This window comes from Symphodus melops, assembly GCF_947650265.1.
Source record: "Symphodus melops genome assembly, chromosome: 7".
Classification (NCBI taxonomy): Eukaryota; Metazoa; Chordata; class Actinopteri; order Labriformes; family Labridae; genus Symphodus; species Symphodus melops.
Window position 1 is genome coordinate 9,824,097 of NC_136697.1, and position 21,596 is coordinate 9,845,692.

At 44.9% G+C, this 21,596-nt stretch overlaps 1 protein-coding gene and 1 long non-coding RNA gene across 2 annotated transcripts; both read right to left on the reverse strand.

Annotated features, from left to right (window-relative positions):
- Positions 1-5,027: 5,027 nt before the first annotated feature.
- LOC306827452 lies at positions 5,028-21,520 on the reverse strand. The gene is made up of 2 exons (XR_013779635.1): positions 21,459-21,520; positions 5,028-5,315 (listed from the first exon to the last, which is right to left on the reverse strand). It is a non-coding gene; the product is annotated as an uncharacterized lncRNA (long non-coding RNA).
- Positions 7,142-13,958, reverse strand: LOC306827449 (UDP-glucuronosyltransferase 1A1-like). Its single transcript, XM_079349273.1, has 9 exons — positions 13,323-13,958; positions 12,842-12,905; positions 12,607-12,755; positions 12,372-12,499; positions 8,466-8,559; positions 8,219-8,344; positions 8,053-8,140; positions 7,745-7,964; positions 7,142-7,629 (listed from the first exon to the last, which is right to left on the reverse strand). The coding sequence occupies exons 1-9, from the start codon at positions 13,848-13,850 to the stop codon at positions 7,359-7,361; spliced, it is 1,668 nt and encodes a 555-aa protein (XP_079205399.1). The 5' UTR covers positions 13,851-13,958; the 3' UTR covers positions 7,142-7,358.
- Positions 21,521-21,596: the final 76 nt, after the last annotated feature.

The window sequence follows — 21,596 nt, forward strand, 5'->3', positions numbered from 1 at the left end:
CGCCTGGGGCTGTCTTGTTTCATCAGAGCGGAGTGGATTCCTCCGCCCGAAGCTGTCTTGTTTCATCAGAGCGGAGTCCAAACCTCCACCCGGGGCTGTCTCATTTCATCAGAGCGGAGTGGATTCCTCCGCCCGGGGCTGTCTCGTTTCATTAGAGCGGAGTGGATTCCTCCGCCTGAGGCTGTCTTGTTTCATCAGAGCGGAGTCCAAACCTCCACCCGGGGCTGTCTCTTTTCATCAGAGCGGAGTGGATTCCTCCGCCCGGGGCTGTCTCGTTTCATTAGAGCGGAGTCGATTCCTCCGCCTGAGGCTGTCTTGTTTCATCAGAGCGGAGTGGATTCCTCCGCCCGGGGCTGTCTCATTTCATCAGAGCGGAGTCCAATCCTCCGCCCAGGGCTGTCTCATTTCATTAGAGCGGAGTGGATTCCTCCGACCGAGCCTGATGATTCCAAAAGGCTTGGTGTTTTCATCCGAGCCGAGACCAATCCTCTGCCTGGGGCTGTCTCGTTTCATCAGAGCGGAGTGGATTCCTCCGCAAGGGGCTGTCTTGTTTCATTAGAGCAGAGTGGATTCCTCCGCCCGAGGCTCTGTGTTTTCATCAGAGCGGCGTCCAATCCTCCGCCCGAGGCTGTCTTGTTTCATCAAAGCGGAGTCCAATCCTCCGCCCGGAGCTGTCTCGTTTCATCAGAGCGGAGTACATTCCTCCGCCCGAGGCACGGTGTTTTCATTAGAGCGGAGTCCAATCCTCCGCCCGGGGCTCTCTCTTTTCATCAGAGCGGAGTGGATTCCTCCGCCCGAGGCTCGGTGTTTTCATCAGAGCGGAGTGGATTCCTCCGCCCGGGGCTGTCTCATTTCATCAGAGTGGAGTGGATTCCTCCGCCCGGGGCTGTCTCATTTCATCAGAGCGGAGTGGATTCCTCCGCCCGGGGCTGTCTCGTTTCATCAGAGCGGAGTGGATTCCTCCGCCCGGGGCTGTCTCGTTTCAACAGAGCGGAGTGGATTCCTCCGCCCGGGGCTGTCTCATTCAGGGCTTGGTCCTCCTCACCGTGCCCACCAAGGTGACGCCGCACTCCTCCAGGAGCCGCCGGGCGAGCTGGTACGAGGTGAAGAAGTTGTCGCAGGTCGTGTTGTTGGCCCTGCTCGGCAGCCCCTCCGTCAGGTCCAGCACGATCTGCGCGGCTCGGTTCCCCTCCCCCTCCTCCCTACCCGTGTCTTCCACGCATAGCTGAATCGGGCGTTGCAGGCCACCCACATCTTGATGCCGTACTTGGCTGGCTTGCTGGGCATGTAATGCCGAAAGGTACAGCGGCCCCTGAACGGGACCAGCTGCTCGTCCACCGTCACCTCGTGCCCGGGCAAGTACAGGAGCACTCCGCCCACTTGTCCCACACCTCCCTCACGGTGGCCAGCTTGCCCCCCGCCGGGCGCGGAAGCATTACGGAGGATCGGTGGCGGCGCCGGAGGGGGGACCGACGACCACAGGACCGTCCCGTCTTTGGACGGGAACGTGCGTCCGACCGGGGGCACCTCCGCTTCTTCTTCCTCCTCGTCTTCCTCCTCGTCCTCTCCCTTGTCCTCTCCCCCCTCGTCCTCCCCGTCTTCTCCCCCCTCGACCTCCCCATCGTCCTCTCCATTGTCCTCTCCCTCGTCCTCTCCCGTGTCCTCTCCCTCGTCCTCCCCATTGTACTCCCCCACCCTATCCTCCCCCCTGAGTGCCGGGAGGTACCTGTCCCGGGTGCGGGCCGGGGATTTTTTTTTTTTTGTTATTCCCTTCATTTCATTTGATTTATTAGTATATATATATGTGTGTGTGTGTGTGTGTGTGTGTGTGTGTGTGTGTGTGTGTGTATCGGCGGGAAGAGCTGGGGAAGAAAGACACAGAAAACAAAAACAAGGGAACACCTTTTTTTTTTTAGGACACCACCCTCGGTGTCCTAAAAAAAAAGGTGTTCCCTTGTTTTTGTGGAGAGTATAGTCCTCACGAAAAACGAATAGCGACTCCGCGAAGGCATTCATGGAGTCTGTCAACTCTCTCTGCACCAGTCCATCCATATTTGCATGCCTGGCGCTCAAAGGGCAACAGAAATTAATCCCAGTCTTCTTTGCCATCATACGTGGCTAGCTTGACTTTGGTAGCCTCATGCGGTGACGGTGGCACCATATCCTGTCTATTTCCACTAGATAGATAGATAGATAGATAGATACTTTATTGATCCCGAGGGAAATTGAAGGCATCCAGTAGCAGTATACAGACAGGCAGGACACAAGACATTAGTTACAATACACACCCGCTGTCCCCCCTCCCCTCTGTATACAAAATCCCCCAAACAAGATATAGCAGCCCCTATGTGACTAAGAATAAACATAATTATATGTTAAACCTGTGCAGTTAGCATTAGCAGTTAGACTTAAAACTAATATAGCATAATGTACATAACCTGTGAGGAGAGAAAAACATGTGTTGGTTAAAAGAGACCTGTAAACAGTTAAAGAGCCTTAGAAACAAAGTGCTGACCTTCTAGAAACTAGTTACATGTGCATGTACAGAGGTGTTTGAGCTTATGCCAGAGGTGTGAGTACAGTCGTTAAACAGTCGTTAAACAGTCAATGCAGGAATGTAAATTGGTTCACCAACTTAAAGGAGCAGTGATTTGCATTAAGTGTCCTAGACAATAACCTGAAACCAGGAGTGGTTAGGGTGATAATCGTTAAGTACCCAACTATTGAGGAGCAGCTTAGCATTAAGTGTTGAAGACAATAGAGTGAAACTTGACCTAATTAGGGTGATCATGTCAACCCTTACAGATGTAGCATAACACAACAGTGGGTGAAACCAGACATGATTAGGGTGATTATCTTTAAAGTGACCAGTGCTCAGTAAAGTGACTATCAATATGCATTACATTGTCCAACTGGAGGCTGACTCTGAGGTCAGCAGTGCAGGTGAGGAGTGAGAAAAAAGTGAAAAAAGATTCCAGGGATCACCGTGCGCTTCTTCCCTGCCGTGACAGTGAAGTGTTATACAGTCTTATTGCCAGGGGGACAAAAGAGTTCTTGAGTCTGTCCGTGGAGCACGACTGTGACAGCAGTCTTTCGCTGAACATGCTCCTCTGCCCGGTGAAGGTGCTGTGCAGAGGGTGGTGTGTGTTGTCCATGATGGAGAGCATTTTGTCCAGAGACCTCCTCTCTACCACTGTCACCAGTGAGTCCAGCTCTGTGCCCACCACAGAGCCGGCCCTCCTCACCAGTCTGTCCAGGCGTGCTGCGTCCCTCTTCTTGCAGCTTCCTCCCCAGCACACCACTGCGTAGAAGAGGACGCTGGACACCACAGACTGGTAGAACATCTGCAGCAGCTTTTTGCAGATGTTGAAGGACCCCAGCCTTCTCAGGAAGTACAGACGGCTCTGTCCCTTCCTGCAGGTAGTGTCCATGTTAGGCGACCAGTCCAGCTTGTCATCCAGCTGCAGCCCCAGGTACCCGTAGGTCCTGACCACCTCCACGTCGACCCCGCCGATGGAAACAGGTTCAAGATGTGGTTTCTTCCTTCGGAAGTCCACCACCATCTCCTTGTTCTTGGAGGTGTTTAGCTGCAGATGGTTGGCACTGCACCACGTCACAAAGTCCTCGATCAGGCTCCTGTACTCCTCCTCCTGTCCATCCCTGACACAAGCAACTATCGCAGTGTCGTCCGAGTATTTCTGCATGTGGCAGAGCTCAGAGTTATACTGGAAGTCCGAGGTGTACAGGGTGAACAGGACGGGGGAGAGCACGGTCCCCTGTGGTGCTCCAGTGCTGCTGACCACAGTGTCAGATGTGCAGTCCTTCAGTCTGACGTACTGTGGTCTCTCTGTGAGGTAGTCCGTGATCCACCTCACCAGGTGCGAGTCCACCCTCATCTCGGTCAGCTTGTCTCTCAGTAGGAGGGGATGGATGGTGTCGAAAGCGCTTGAGAAATCAAAGAACATGATTCTCATCACGCTGCTCCCTTTGTCCAGATGAGAGTAAGCCCTGTGTAGAAGATAGAGGATGGCATCGTCCACGCCCACCTTTGCCTGGTATGCAAACTGCAGGGGATCCTGTGCGTGTTGACACTGCTGCCATGCAAAGCATATCCATCAGGTGGAGCCATGCGTGCTGCGACAGGACGTTGAAACATTCGTTCATCTCTGTGCCGCACAGCTGGGTCTTGTATGGAAGTGTTAGGGGGGATGCACTGTGTGACCTCTGTCGAATTACCTCCAATTCTGCTACAAACAGCGTATCAGCTTGACTGTTGGGTTGCTCCTGCATCCCTCAGAATGTTGACAGAGGATTAATAGACTTAGACTTAGACTAAACTTTATTGATCCTTTGGGATGACTCCCTCAGGAAATTTAGGTTCCAGCAGCATATGCTGATTTTGCTGACTCTACGCTGTAGTTTTTTCTCTCGTTCCCCTTTGCTCTGCGGTCACATGCTGTAGAACTGGTGCAATAAGTTTTTGAAACTGCTGAATCTGATGCTCCAATAATGTCCTCAGCCATGCTGGTGGCTCAGTAGGCGCTGCTTCAGCTCCCAGCAATTCCTCAGTTTCATCCATTTGTTACAGTGCAGCTTTTTTATCTTATTTTTATAGCGCAGCCATTTATTTTCACGTGCTTTACTCAGCTTGTAGTTATTAGTCTTATGCTTTAATGTCCTTTATTTATCCAGTCTTTGAACAGTGCAGTAGATCTCGTTTCACTTTTTACAGTACAATGAGACCGCCACTTACTGGGCAGCTTGCCAGCTTTTGCGCACACATAGTATCGTTTCACTTTTCTTCATTTCCACTGCTGCAAGCTTGCATCTGCAGTTGTTTATTTTTTCTGTCCTTTGTCTTCTCTTTTCTCTAACGTTACCTCCGTCCTGCTGAAGCCCCTCATCCGACGTGACGAGGCCGTTTCTCCAGGTAAGAATCTGCGCCAATTGTTAGCTTCGGCTAGCAAAGAGGAGGCTATGTGGATGTGTAGCTAAATGCAGTAGAAGGATGACTCTGATGAGGAAGATTACGTTTATCTTCTTTACTTAAGAACGACAGGTGTACAGTTCTATGGTCACTCTAACTCCTGTGCAGATAGCTTCTTAAGTCCACACCAGAGCCAGCGAGCAACATACGACATGTACCAAAACAGAACTCTCTACTTCCGCCGAAAACGTGCTTACGTAGTTCGGGAGCAGCACAAGTTACCATAACAACCAAATTAACTAACATAACTGACACAAAACAACATGGGGTAAAAAACAAAGCAGTAATTGTACTAGTACTACACTATTAACTTGATTCATTTCTATACCTGTGAATGACAAAGGTCAGGCTGTGTCGTTTGGAGAACTACAACAAAAGACTCTTTATCCCAGCATGCCTTGCAGGTACTCCCAGTATGCTTTGCCACACCTAACACATAGGTGTGAAGTCTGGGAGGTATAAAGCCGGCCATGCTTCATTGTTCTGCCTCTTTCAAACGTCGTCTGGCGACGTCCGGGGATACCCAACTCTGTTCCTGTTTCAACACGCTTCTCTTTGTTTAAAAGTTTTGGCGCGCAGCTAATCCAAAGGCCTTGAAGCACACCGACGTCCGAAATTCCGAGCTTAGATCATCCACTTAAACGCATCTCCAAAGAAGAGCGTTTATTTCTCCCGTATTGAAACGGTATTGAGAGAGACTGTAAGGATTACGTCTCGTTCCGTCCTTTAAAGAAAGGACATCCACGGAGATCACCTCGCTCGACGGAGGACACGACGGCCCTGCTCACCCTCTGGGACGCGCTACCATCACCAAACAACTGCAGGAAGATCGTTCCAGGACCCCCTTTGCTCCTTTCATCAACCGTGGACAAACGGTTACAAGTGAGGCTTAGCTAGGTCTGGGCAGTTAGATATAGAGAGTGTGTTTAATAACTGAGTTATTATTGTGAAACGGTGATAATATTTGCTTGGTGTTTGACCACTGTGTCTTAGATTTTACCAGAGTAAAATCTCTTTTGTTCTCCTTATTTGTGCCGCTGTGTCCCGTGTGTTTATCTGTGAGCTCCCGCATCATAACCGGGTAATAGACTCACTATCAGAAAGACTAGTGTGAACGCCGTCTGATACAAATCCGGCCACTGGCTTCTGGTACGTGAAGTACACTATGCTCTGAGTTGTGGTGAGCTCCAGTCCGAGATTGAGCTGTCGAGGTGCGTTGTTTTCTCTCGCTCTCTCGCCTTTACACACACACCTTTCGGTAAACGCACACACATAGAGATCTGTGGCTTTCCAGACGCTGCTGAAACGTAGATCACGTTCTGTGTCCGCCATCCCGTGACCACGCGTGGTCGCCGCCATTTTGATCTGTCCCCGTCTGTCTCTGTCTGTCTGTCCCCCTCTCTCTCTCTCTCACACACACACACACTCTCTCACACACACACACACACACACACACACACACACACACACACACACACACACACACACACACACACACATGTGCCACGCTTGTTTGTTTTGTTTGTTAATTGTAGTTTGGCTTATGATGGTTATTTGTTTGATTGGGTTTCATTGATTTACTTGATGTTGCTTTGTTAAATAAATTCTATTATATCTTAAAAAGTCGTTGTTTGTGATCACTGTGAATTTGCTTTGTTTATTAATTTGCTTTTTTTAGGCTGGGTGAAAGGGCTTTGTGTTCGGATTTCACACCTTCAATTAAATACAGATTATTAATTATTAATGATATTGGTATTTAATTAAATAATTTGAGACTGATATTGGTAATATTTTGGTTGTTCCCTGTTTACAGGGTGGTGCCACGAGATTTATTAAACGCAGTTTAATAACAATTATTGATTTAGATGAATAATTAAATAAACTTAATTATTTATTTATTTTGACAATCAAATTTTACGTCATAAAACCCAACATAACCGTTGGTCAGGTATTCGCTCCTGAAAATCCCCAACACCTGCCACTGTTCTTCTTTTTGTCTTTGCAGTAACGAGGCGTGGAGATACCACGGCGGCTTCGGTCGGGCTGTCACTCTGTCTGATGTTTTGCTGAGAGGTTTCAAGTGGGGCTTTGCTGCTTTTACTGTTGCGCTGGCTGTTGAGTACGCCCTCTACCCACCAAAGAAGGGTGGCCACTAATCCTCATCCCCAGAGCACAATGCGGTTTATTAATATTCTGTATTTTTCATTAAATACATTTCCTTTTGATCACCTCACAGTTTTCCTCATTCTTCTGTTTAACCTTTAAATCACAATCAGGCTGTACTCTCCACTGTGTTCATAATTAGTTTATCTCCCTTATGAACAAAGAGTGTTGGTGCTGGCTGGGATGAATTTACAAATGCAGCACAGAGTTATTCCTGCTTCCTCTTCCTGCTCAGTTTACAGAAGCAAAGTTTGAAGCATTTTACTGTCAACATCACACAAACCAGCAGAATAGTAGCCAGAAATGCTATCACATCCAGGCTGAAGTACTGGAACCAGTAGAGGTCGTGAACAGCAGCTCTGAGATGTTTAGCTCCTTTGTGCCGCATCACAAATTCTGTCCAGTACACTGAGAGGTCGATCGGGTCGATTGGTCGGTCTTTATGGAGAGCTGAGAGCCTCTGTATGTTCTCTTTATACCTGCACAGGGACAGATTGATGGCAGGAGTTACCACATACTAAATGAATTGCTTTAAATTTAACTTAGCTTTTTAAAAATATAATTCAACATCTTGAGCAACAGCCTTCCCCTCACCTGGTGTTATTGATGACCTCATTCAGTGCTTGGACAATGCTTTCTGTGGTGATAGTAAACAGATTCAACACCACTCCTACTTCTCTGCTTGCAAACCTCTTTGCATTGTCCGGCTGGTCCCCGGAAATCGGCATCATCACCATGGGAACAGCATGACACAGACCCTCAAATAGACCGTGTGAGCCAGCATGAGTGATGAAAGCCCGAACTCCGGGTTGAGCTTATGAAGTGAGAAGTCAAAAGTCATTTATGTGATTCATCCCCAGTCAGTTTTGAGTTTTGTGTGGCACACCTCAGGATAAACTCACCGAGAAGGTCATTCTGAGGCACCCAGGGCATCATCTTAACATTTTCTGGGACATTGTCAGGAATCTTCCCCTCGAACCTCCATATGACCTGTTAAAAGGTTATTTTTGATGAATGCACTGATGACTATTTACAAAAATGAAATGTATATACAGCATATTCCTCTACCTTCTGTGGGATCTGTCTGAAGGCTTCTAGAAAAATGTTGGTTGCCTCTTCAGGCATATCTGGCAATGTGCTGCCCAGAGTGAACACTATAAATCCATGCTCTCCTGACACCCAGGAGTCCAAATCCTGTGTGCACAGATATTAGGGTCTGGTGGCATTCATTTCTTCCAATTCAGTTCTATTTCCTCATAAAAACAAGTGAGAGAAACTCAGAAATCTGTTTTTCTACAAACTAATGAAAACTTACTTTAGGAAGCGGATTTCTTATGTTGCAGTTAATCCCACCGACTAGAACCATATTTGGCATGAGAGGTCGAGGAAACTCCATTGTGAAGTCAAGCCTGGAAGGGATGTGGAGAAGTGGTGCAAAGACTGTTAGAGGTGTGTATTGGCCAAGGCAGTACAACCACAAGTGAAACCATTCATGGGCAGTCTTTAGGCCTCCTGCCCCCATGGAGTCTTGGCAATAGATTTCACTGTTATAGAGCCTAGATGGGAAGCAAAATGTGTAGATACACTCAGGCCATTCCTACCAAGGATCAAAGAGCCAGCACAGTGGCAGAGATGCTGGCCACATACTGGTTCCACCGCTTTAGACCACCGTGCTGGTATCACTAGGACCAAGGGTGAAACTTCGAGAGCAATCTTATTAAGCAACTATGTAAGATTTACAACATCCAAAAGAGTTGCACCACCCCATACCACAAACAGGGAAATGGCTGATGTGAATATTTCAACCGCACCCTGCATGAACTGCTCCATACCCTGCCTCCTGCCCAGGAACGGCGGTGGCATCTCTCTCAGGTAACCTATACGTATAATACTACCATCCATCAGTCTACGGGGATGACCCCATACTTTCTGATGTTTGGGCGGAACTTGAAGCCTCATCTGCCCATCTATTCAATTGCTCCAATTGACCAGGATTGGCCAGTGTGACAGGTCCACCGCACAGAACTGAGGTGAGTGCAGATGGGTGCTTTACAAGATGACATGGAGCTCGATGAATTTCTACCAGTGGATCAGGTTTTGGAAGAAGATTGGAAGTCAGACAAAGAAGTGATACCTTCAGGAGTAGTATGAGCTAGCCAACTACCGAGCTCATCCTAACGAGGTGAGGATGAGCTCGGTAGATGGCTAGACAACATCTCAATCCTTGTAGACTACTCTAACCAGTGAGGTTGAATCTTTGCCACCAGTACGGGAGACAAGGTAGTAAAACGTTCGTTTTATAAATACAGTGTTTTTATCTTCTAGTACATTGTCGGGGCGCCGATGCACTTGGAGGGGAACGACTGTAGCCACTTGCACCAGAAACACTGCTGTTCTCTGGATGGGTATTAAGTGGGGTAGGAACAGTGAGGAGGAGTTTGGTTTTCAGATGGGAGGAGAGAGATGGTGCACACCCTCACCCATGCTGGCTATTTTGTTTGTCTGAGTCTCGGAGGACTGGTAAGGACACACTTCGTTTTTTCTATAGTTTTATTATGAGAAGGTATCCAATATGTCAATACCAGTGCTGATTTGTTTTCAGCTGTTGTTTGGTCGCAACATTCCAGATATGTCAGGTGCGGCTATAGAGGCTGGTTGCCTCGTGAGTGTCCCTGGTAAATGACAGAGCTTGTGATCGGTGAGAAAAGCTGAACACAGTTTCAATTTTGTTTTATTTTAATAGTTATAAAAGTAAAAAATTATGCCATGTCCTTTAGCCACAGCGCAGCCCAGTGTTGCACCTGGTGGTGGATACTGCAAGGGTTTGGGCCGAGCGTACCAGGTACTCACAATCATAAACGTTTTTTTCTAATAAAGCCTTGGCCCCTTTAAATAATGTTGCATATAGGGTTTTGGAAAACTAATAAGGTGACCAACTTGTGTTTTTATTTCTATGTTTTAGGGAGCCTGGCAGATTCTCTTTGCTGCTCTTACTGTGTTGGGTTTAGTTCTCTGTGTTGATTTTGTGAGGCCTGATACCTCCTTTAGGCAGTTAGGGCCGGGGTTTAGTAAGTGCCGGGGCCGCCACCACTCTCTCCGAGACCCGCTGAAGCCAGCCAGCTTTCTTCCTCGCCAACCAGCTTGGACCGCCACCACGAAGCCAGCAGGTGTCGCCCACGCTGTCCAGCTCAGTTGTTGGGAGTTGGACGACGTCTCCAGGCAAGACCCCGGGGCGGGGGGTCTCGCTGATCAGGTGAGTTCAGTATTATATTTAAACAATTAACCTTTTATGTTTATATTTCCGTGCGGATTGATGTATTTAACAATGTCTTTTAGTGAGGGGCAAGCTCTGCCCCGTGGGTAGTTTATTGTAGCTTGTTGAAGAATGACATGCCTCCAGTAGAGGGTCTCGTGTGCCGTGTTTCTGTCCACATAGACCATTACCAGCTGCTGCTCCCCTGTAGTCGTCCAACCCCATTTTTATGGACAGTGCACTTTCCTCTGTTAAAAAAAGATTACTAATTGTACTGTTCAGCATTCTGTGATTATTCGAAGGCTCTGACTTTGCGGTAGTAATTTCCTGCCATTATCTTTTGGGAACCACCATTCATTACAGTATTTTGTTAAAATTTTTTGTTTTGTTTCTAGTCCGCCTGGCACATGGTATTCGAGGCAAATTTTTAGGGTTGCCTCAGTAGGCTGACTAGATTAATTTATTTTCTTTTTTGTGTTGTTTGTTTTGTTAGTATCACCACTTCCCGAGCATAGCTCCAGGGCAGACCATCAAGGAGGGTAATGGTACTTGATTGCAAGCTGACGGAGGATCGGATTTGAGTGAAAACCCAGTTTGTAAAACGCCACAAGTTTGTTGCATGTCGAGTTCGTATTTTCGAGTTGTGCCCATAGTGTGATTTGCAGTGATCTTGCATGACAAAGTCTTTTACTCCCCTATTTGAAGTGATATTGAATTCCTCCTAGTTTCTTCTAGTTTTAGTTTTAATTCTGTCCTTAGTGTTATTTGTTTCCTAGTGTAGTTTACTTTAGTCCTTAGTGTGTTTCCCTGTATCCTTGTGTTCTTGTATGTTGTCTGTAGGCTTGTTTTCTGGTTACTTGTGTTTTCAGGTTCTTAGTTTGGTGTTTAATGTTTCCTAGTCTTGTTTTAAGTGTTTCCTGTTGTATTTTGTAATATCTTGTTTTAGTTCATGTCTTTTCATTGTCGGGTTTTACTTTGTACTTGTCCTCAGTGTTCTGGTCTTGTGTCCTTTGTTCCTTGTGTTTCCCGCCTTTGTGATTACCCTGATGTTCCTCACCTGTCTCGTTAGTCTCAGCTGCGTCTGATTACCCCTTGTCTATTTAGTCTCTGTATTGGCCTGAGTTTCTTGTCGGTTCATTGTCATTGTCAATGTCTTTCGTATGTCGTCGGCTTTGGTTGCTGCTTCTCCCTGCTACCTGTGTTTTCTCCGTCGTGGTTTTGGGATTTTTCCTTGTAAGTTTTTGTTTTGCCTTTTTTGTTAAAATAAATTATTGGTTATTCTGCACTTGGGTCCTCCTCTCCTGTTTCCTACCCGGATCGTGACAATTTGAAGTGATATTGAATTCCTCCTCAAGTCTACTTACTACTTACCCCAACTGTTGTCCTGTGGACAGTTGAGCCGATTATCTTAGTGACACATGAGTTTTATGTCATTTAAATTAATAAACGTTGGCACCTTTCCTGTTTAATTCTGGGTCTGTTTTTCTTTTTTGATTGGTCATTGATTTGACCCCTGCCAAGGATTCTTGCATAGACCGATTACACCAGTAGATGGGGCTGTTACATATATACTTTTTGAAACCACAGGTGTAAAAACAGGATCAACAGTTTTCAAAAGTCTCTCCCTGTCTCTCTATATCTCACTCTTCTTGCTCTCTCTCAGGAATGTGTCAGCTATTTATTGTGTTAGAGATTTTTTGACTTGATATGAGTATCCTGTTTTGTATTTCTTTTGTTTTGTGTGAGACGTTTTACACTTTGTTTTGTTGTGGTGTGCCTACAACTCAGTATTTTAAGGGTTGTCTAATAGAAGAATATATTCTTAATTTATTTAGTTGTGATTATCTTTAAACTTCTGAGTTTTTTTGAGAACTTGCTAATACAGACTACAATTAATAACAGCTTCTTATCTTGATAGATGTGTGCTGTCTCCATTAATAATCATTATATATCCTTTGTACATGTTACCTGAGCAGCCAGATATCAGATTCAGAAAGGACCTCAGCCACGCCCACCTCCTCTCCCAGAAACCGATAAGCGATGTTGTCAAAGTGCCAGTAAAGAAACCTGCAGAGCAGGGGCTCAAGTAAAGCCACCTGTGGGTCAGAGGTTTCACAACAATAAAGTGTAAATAAAACAAGGTAAGAGTTTAATCATTAAAAGTTTAATTGAATAGTGTCAAATATAATCTTGAAGTGCTCACCACAGTGTTGATACTTCTCTCCATGAAGTTCATTTTATCTGTGAATCCTGAGAAGAAGCGGGGCACGTACGAGGGCGGGGAGGGGCAGCCTGCAGACTTTATATCCAGGGAACATGGAATACCCCTCAGCACATTTACAAAGGGGAGACCTGAGGAGGATTGAGTGCAGAAGAGGGACAACGTGCAGATTTAAAAAAGGAAACAACAGATAATATTTAGGTGTGGCTGAACTCACCTAGTTTTCGAGCAATTAAGGCTCCTGTGGGCACCATGGGGTCTGTTAAGACGGCATCGAAATCCTGCAGACAGAAGAATTGAAAAATAGGGTGCATGTTTAACAGTGTTCAATAATACAATAAAAAATGTGTCCAGCGTCCAAACCTTCAATCTTAATCGTAGAATAATAAAAAGAGTTTTGTATTTAGATAAGATTAAAAACAGTTTCAGAAGGCAGGCTGTTAATCACCTGTCTGAATCCTACCCTGTCACAGATCTTCCAGTTGTTAATAGCAACAATACAGACCGTACATATATTTTTTCTAACTGACCATTTGGCCTCTGGATGTCATAAAGAGACATCAGTATTCAGGGAGTTGTGCACAGCAGTCTACTATGAACCCTTTACAGCATAATATTGATCCAACACAGCCCCAGCTGTCAAACAAGTAGCTCCAAAGAAGCAAGACCAGACTTGACCCCTGTCTTATTGTACTCACCTGTTGTGCCAAATGGGAGATGATTGTATCATTGAATAGCAGGCTCTCGGCAATTGTGTGGATGAATTCTATTATTCTCTGGATTTGTGAGAATTGTTTCTTTGCTCGCTGTATAATGGACCCATCGGATTTTTCCATCAAGTGCTTGTTTGTGGACAAGAACTGATCGATGAATTCCTTGTTGTAAGGGATAGGGAAGGTAATAGTGTCATAGTGCTTCCCTGGACCCATCCGCATGGAGGCCTCTGGTATCACAACAGTGACCTGGTGTCCACGGCGACCCAATTCTTGGGACAGGGCCTTCACAGCCACCCAGTGACTGCCGTCCATGGGTATCACAAGAAGTTTGCCCCGGAAAGGCACAGAGGCTGGGTCACCTGCAGGGCTGGAGGTTGTTACTTCAGTCTCTCCTTTGTCTTCATCTGGTTTGGACTTTTCTGCGACGGACTTCATTTTCTCATCTGCGGCACAGTTTGCATGCATGTCCATGTTTAGCAGCAGGAACACACACACAGCTGCTTTCCACATTGTTTACTCTCCTGTCTGTCTAAAGCTCAGTGAAAATGCATCCGACACGGACAACAAGGAGTGTCAGAATGAGAAGGCAGAAAACTCTGTCCTTTGAATGCTCCTATAAACCACTCCTCTGTCTGAAATACGTCTGTGTGTTCAATGTCCTCACTTAAATGAGCTTGTGTAAGTTAGCAGCATTCACAATTTTCAACAACAACCAAAGTCTTCAATAAAGGTTGATGAGGAGACTGTAGCTCCACTTACTGAGTAATGTAATTGTATGTTGTAAAATCATAAAAAGAAAGTAGCCTACCCATTCACACCTGATACTGCACCTGAGTGAAATGTGGGAATGTCTGGAGCAGCCTGATACATAATGTTTCCTTATGCACTACAGTTGTTCCTTACAATAAGAAGTTATTTGGATGTTATTTCAAATTCATCCTGATACCTATATAATAGTAGCAGAGGCCCCACAGCAACATGTCAGGGCTTGCTCTATGTTTGATATTGTTTGATTCCTGTTCTGTTTAACTAGGTGTTGTCATGCTCACTGGGGGAGAGGTGCCACCTGCTGGTCATATAGCGAATTACATCCCGTGGTGGTGAGCAGTGTGCATCAGTCGACAACAGACGAGCCATCAGTGTGCAGAGTAATGACCTCAGAAGTTGGTTGTGCGTAAATTGAAAGAGTGAGTACTTACCTGAAGTTTGAAATGTGTGAGTCTGTTCTTTGATGCTGAGGTAAAGTTAATACTTCCTGCGGAGCTGCAATTTAGAGTTTAGACGTTTGTCATATTCTAATTATGCTAATTAGCCGACTGCTAACTGTCCTTTAGCTAGATTGAAGCCACAGTGAATAAAGCTCATGTCAAGTTCATTACATGTTTAGGCTACCCTAGTTTTCATCCATGCCCATGTTTATTACTAGTGGTAATTTAGTTTTACCTCTTGCTTCACAATAAAAGCATCATAATATTATTAGGAGGATTCATGTGTGACTGTTAGCCTTTGATAACCTTTCTGTGTGTCAAAGACATGTAGTCTACCTTTATGTTCTTCATTTACATATGCCCTATTACATTAATGTATGTTGTATGTTAATATGGTGGTAAGATTTGTGTTCATTGTAGTGTAAGTATATTCTGGTATTCTTTTTCTAATAGAAAACCACACATACATCAACTCATACTGTTTTACTGCATGGCTGCTGACATGCCTGTGTTTGTGCAACTTTAATGAAGTAAACAGACACTCCAACAAATATAAGCTCTCTGTTTCCTCATACTCTGGAAGATCGGCCTGAAGTCGTGTTCTGACCGACACCTCCTGAGTGAGTCCAGTAATAAGCAATGAACCAGTGTCACTACAGAGTTTAGTCTCGATACCTTCAGTACACCTCGCCTATTAAAAAAATAGGTTCTCAATCAAAAGCGCCACCATTGGACCAATGGACAACAACAAATAAGAACATCTATGTTCCCAAACGACAGCTGCTGTTAAATTTATATTTTTTTGTAGCATTAAGTTGAATATTATTTAAATAAAGTGAAACAGTAGTCACGAGATCTACCTACTCAGGTGGATTGGCATTGAGTTTGTGTTCTCCAGTTATTCTCCTTGAAATATTCATGTGAAAACGGGGTCAGAGGATCAGTGGAAAACTTTTTGATTTGGTTCATGTTTTTAAAATGTTTAGGGTTTTTTAAGTCACCTTGTGCATATTAGTTTTCTTAGAGAAGGAAGAGAAGAGACTCAGGTTCAAACTGAACAAACCAGAAGGTTTAATAAAGGAAGGAAATACAATGCAGATATGAGGGTTTTGTCCCAGTGCTGGGGGTCTATACCTTGCTGACTCGCAGGTCAGCTACCAAAACCAGAGGATAGACCACAAATGTCGAAAGTCACCGGATTATATAGTTGCAGTAAGGTGCCTCCTCTAAAATGTTTGTGTGCTGTGCCAGCAGAAGTTTAAGCAGAGGTGAGGTGATGTTTGTGTGTTAGTTTCTGATAAAGAATGTGTCCTTGAAATGTTGCACACAATACAGTATGTGCTGCAAATTTAGAGCATAAAAGGAGTGGTTAGGCCTAAGAAAATAGCTTTAACATTAATTGTTGAAGTTCCTCTTCTTGTTATGAGAAATAGGCACAACATAAGGCTTGCATATATCTTTATCTTTGTTCAGCATGGGAGGTGACCACGGCCAAAGCAAGATGAACCTGCCTGACCTGAAGCAGTGGAATGAATGAAGTCATGAATTCTTTTTACTGTCATGTCCAAATAAGGACACATCCCTTTCAGGATTATGAGACACCAGACAACTGTACCAAAGTATTGCATTCACTTCCTGCCGATAACACCTCACTTCACTGTAGGTTTTCACAAAAAAAAGGAGTAAAGAAAAGAACAGCAGACAATAATCATCTCTTTCTTCTTCTAGGACCCCCGGTAACATCCTGTTTCCAGGTGCAGGGGCCAGATTCCAGAGCGGAGCTGAGCGCACAGTGATCTCTGCTTTGTTGATAGAGGAGCACAAACATATTCTTCATTCCTATAACAACTCTTAATCCAACTATACAGTCTCGATTTTGGTTTAAGTAGTATCTCATGTGACCATTTACCTTGTTGTGTGTATGATAAACTTTCCTCAGCGGAGAGTATATTCACTGTGTCTATATTTTGGAAAAGGTCAGGATGTAGCATTAGACATCCTTGCAACAGTCTTGCGTGGTTACAGTCATCAGAGATGGCAAGCTATCGCTAACTTATTTAGTTATGGATGAAAAAAAGCACACCTGCTTCTCTGGTCGGAGCTCTAGACGGAGACCAATTTTATTGTCACACATGCGCACAGACGGCAAAACAAATTCAGTGACATCACAGCATGTATATGTAAATGAACGTGGCTTTGCATCTCATTTCAGATATGCTTAACACTCCCACTCAAAGACATGTTCAAAACTTTCTTGAGTAATAATTTCCATATGTAACTCAGGGAACAAAAATATATATACCTCATCTGGTATTTCACATTTTCCCAACAGGAAATATTTACACCTGCCAACTATTTATTCTCTGAATAAATATTCCTTGAACCTCTCAAATTTTGCCTTTGTCACTGGTTTGGTGAAGACATCAGCTACCATATCTGCAGTAGGACAATATTCAATAGAAAATTTCCCTTCTGTGTGAGCAGACCATACAAAGTGATATTTTATATCAACGTGTTTGCTTCTTTGCCTGCACACTGGGTTTTTGGACAAAGCAATTGCCCCCTGGTTGTCCTCATATATCTTAACAGGTACATGTTGGTTACTACCATCCATTCCTTTAAGCAGTTGTACCAGTTCTAAATTTCCTTGAGGGAGTCATCCCAAAAGGATCAATAAAGTTCAGTCTAAGTCTAAGATACATACTCTCCTGAGTAGTGGCTGCTAGTGCCGTGTATTCGGCTTCGCATGTGGACAGAGCCACCTGGATCTGTTTCCTGCTTTTCCAAGATATGACTGGACCATTTTCAGATAAGCTGAAACAATATCCAGTTGTGCTCCTCCTGTCATTTTTGTCAGCTGCCCAATCGGCATCGCTATACCCCTCAAGCTTTAAGCCTGTCTCACACCTCTGGAAACACAGCTCCTGCTCCACAGTGCCTTTCAAGTACCTCAGTAGGTGCTTTGCTGCAGTCCAATGCTGCTGTTGTGATAGCTTACCAACAACCCAGCTGATATCAGGTCTTGTACATGTCATAATGTATATTAAGCTTCCGACAATCTCTCTATAGCCTGTTGGATCAATGATCTCACCCTCATTGTCAAAACTTAATTTCTGCTCACATGGTGTGAACCGTGGTTTGCATTCAGACATGCCAAACTTTTCTAACATCTTCTCGATGTGTCTCTTTTGAGTCATTTTGACCTCTCCCTCATTCTGTTTAAAGTCAATACCCGGGAAGTGTTTAAGTAGACCCATATCCTTCATCTTGAACTTTCTTTTCAACATATCTTTTACCTCATCAAGTAACCTGTTGTTACTCGCCGCTATGATTAGGTCATCCACCCACACTAACAGTATTACTTTTTCATCATTAGACCCCTTTCTGTAGACACAATGGTCAGCATCATTTTGTGTAAACCCGTTATCTGTAAGGTGCTCGTGTAGTAACATGTTCCAGTTACGCCCGGACTGTTTAAACCATACAGCGACTTGTTCAGTTTACACACTAGTGGTTCACCTGTTTCTGACTTGACCGTAAAACCCTCCGGTTGCTCCATGTAAACTTCGCAGTCCATTGTAGCGTGTAGGTAAGCAGTCCTTACGTCCATTTGGTGCAGGATAAGGTCCTCCTGCACTGATACCTGCATCAATGCTCGAACAGAGGACATGTTGGCTGTGGGTGAAAATGTCTCTTTGTAATCAATGCCCTTCACTTGACCGTATCCCTTTGCCACATACATGTATCTGGCTTTACAAGTCTCAGATCCATCTGGGCTCTCTTTCACTGCATAAACCCAGCGACCTCCCACTGCTTGCTTGCCCCTTGGCAGTGGAGTCAGAGTGAAGGTCTCTTTCAAAGAGTCCATTTCGTCTTTCATTGCATCAGCCCACTTATTTGAATCGTCAGATTCCATAGCATCTTTAAATGTCTTAGGTACATCATAAGCCACCCTGTAGAAATAATCTACATTTTCAAGATCACCATTACACTCAGCTTTACATTGGTATTCTTTTAAATAATCTGGGGCATTCCTCTGCCTTGTAGGATATCTTCTTTCCCCATGTTCTCTCTGAACACTGTCTGCTTGAGTCAGACCAATTTCTTTAGTCTCCTCTACTTTTACATCCTGTACACCTGGTTCTCTCTTTTCCAGGTCCTGGTTTAATACCTTTGGTGGTGTAACTTCATCATGACAGTCTGTGTCGTTCCCTATGTCACTCTCTGTCTGAGTCTGATTGTCTGCACTACCCTTAGTGATGAATTTCACCAGCCTATGTTTGAGGACTTTTCCTGTCTCAGGATAGTACACATTGTACGCTGGACTATATTTGTCATAGCCTACAAATATGCCCTTTTCGCATCTCGAGTCTAGCTTCTCCTTTTCCTGCTTGTAAACATAGCACTCAGAGCCAAATACCTGCATGTGGGATAAATGAGGCGTTTTCCCTGTGAAGACACAGTAAGGTGTCTGCTCTAGCCGCCTACTGTAACACCTGTTGCATATTTGAGCTGCTGTCTGTACAGCGTAAGTCTATAAAAGCTTTGGGAGGTTGCTCTCCAATAGCATGCAGCGCGACATCTCAAATAAGGTTCTCCAACCTCTTTCCGCAGTTCCGTTCTGATGAGGCGAGTAGGGTGCACTTGTTTCGTGCCTTATCCCATTCCGCCTAAGTAGAGACTGGAATTCTTGCCCGGTAAACTCGGTACCATTATCTGACCGTATGCATTTTATTTTTCCAAATGGAGCTACATCTGCTATGAATTTCTCTGTAGCTTTTGTTGTGTCATTCTTTGCTTTGATAAAGTATGGAAAAACCATCCCACTGTAATCATCAGTGAATGCAATTGTATACCTATGTCCATCTTTACCTACTGGTTCTATTGGACCGCATAAATCTGTGTGCACTAGCTCAAGCGTGGTTGTAGCCTTGGTGTCTGCCTGCCTGTTTCGGCTCTGTGTAAACTTGCCCTGTGTGCACATTTTTTTCATTTTTCCCAGTAATTGACATTCCTTTTACCACATTTTCTAGTTTTGCAAACATCATCGAAATTACAATGACCAAGTATCCTATGCCAAGTATGCATATCATGACAAACATGCACTTCATCAACATTCTCATCATTTACTGTGCTAAGTTAATACAGCTTACCAAACACATCCATCTCGAACTTGGTGCCATCCTTGCGCACCAGCCAGTCTTCACCATCCTTAAAACGCACCTCTGTTCCGTTGGCTGTGGCCGCTTTGACTGAAAAGATGTTCTGTGGAAATGATGGGATGTAAAGTGCTTGTTTGAGCGTTGCTTTCACTTTTCGTCCCTTACTGTCCAGCAAGTAGATGTCTGCATCTCCTCTCATTTTCGCTATCCCATTCACCTTGGTTCCATCTGCTAGCTCAATTACGTGGTCCTCCGGCCTGAAGCTTTGATCAATCCTTTTGAACTTTGTGGCATCGTTTATCATGTGTGATGTGGCGCCACAGTCCACCATTAAGCCTTTCTTGTTTCTTTGCACTGTGTGACAGTCATTCATTTTGAAACAAAACGATGTAGATTCTCCATCCACCTCATCAGCTCGCCTGGCGTGGTAATGGCCGCGCCCTCGACCTCGACCTCTTTGTGGTGTGTCCCGACGATCCTCTCTCCTCTTTTGGGTGTCGTCCGGACATGCCCTCGCCATGTGTCCCATTTTACCGCACGTGTAACATTCGACATTAGCCAGGTCCATTTTCTTTCCTCGTCCTCTCCCGCGTGGTCTTGCTGCCCCAATTGTCATCATAACGTTATCTTCCTCATTCGACTCACTTCTTCCATATTTCTCAGTATTTTCAAAACTTCTCAGTATTTTCAAAACTTCTCAGTTTAGTTTTAAACTCACCAAAAGTCACAACGTCATTCGTCTGTGTGATGTGCAGAACGAACTGCTTGTATGAATCGGGTAGCCCCTTTACTACATGGCTATCTGTAGCCCATCACTGATTTGCTCTTCCGCTCTTAACGATGTGAAAATAGTCTCTGCCCTAATAATATAGTCAGTGACTGTTTCATTTCTAGTCTTGTACAGCGAGGAAAGTTCACAATAAAGACTCAATCCTGAAGGATCTCCAATGCTCGTCTTCCATCTTGTTTAGCATCCCTCATCACTAATGACAAACCTTTATTGTCCAGGCATTGCACCAGCTCTGCATATGCCTCACCATTCTTTGTTTCATCCTCCTCTATAGCTTCTCCATCCACTTAGGCTATTTCCGGACTTCTCTCCGAGATAACTTTTCTGAGGCCGCGTAACTCCATGTGCGCGAGGAATCTCGTTTCCCATAACTCATAACTTTTCTCATCGCCGTCGAATAAAAGTCTGTGCCATCTATGACCTGCATGCCTGGGCCCATAACCTGTAGCATTAGACATCCTTGCAGCAGTCCTGCGTGGTTACAGTCATCAGAGATGGCAAGCTATCGCTAGCTTATTTAGTTATGGAAGAAAAACAGCACACCTGCTTCTTTGGTCGGAGCTCTAGACGGAGACGGCAAAACAAATTCAGTGACATCACAGCATGTATATGTAAATGAACGTGGCTTTGCATCTCATTCAGATATGCTTAACACAGGAGCTCCAATATCTGGAAATATATCCTGCACTTCGCTTGCCTGTGCCCCTTTCAAAGTCACGTTCCATTTGAAAATCTTTTTGGCAACACAGTTCTCTGGGATCTTTTCCATGAAGCCAACATGCAAATTTCACTTGGCTCCCATCCCATGTCTCCCGTTATTGCTGTGGAAGTGGGAGGGAACACCGCTGGAGTTAACACAGCAGAGGCTGAAAGCCAGAGGCCTCTCAGACCCGTGGGCGCGGTCAGTATTCACACCAACATGATGTATTGATTATATTTACTTGATTCATTTCTATACCTGCCGCTGTTCTTCTTTTTGTCTTTGCAGTAACGAGGCGTGGAGATACCACGGCGGCTTCGGTCGGGCTGTCACTCTGTCTGATGTTTTGCTGAGAGGTTTCAAGTGGGGCTTTGCTGCTTTTACTGTTGCGCTGGC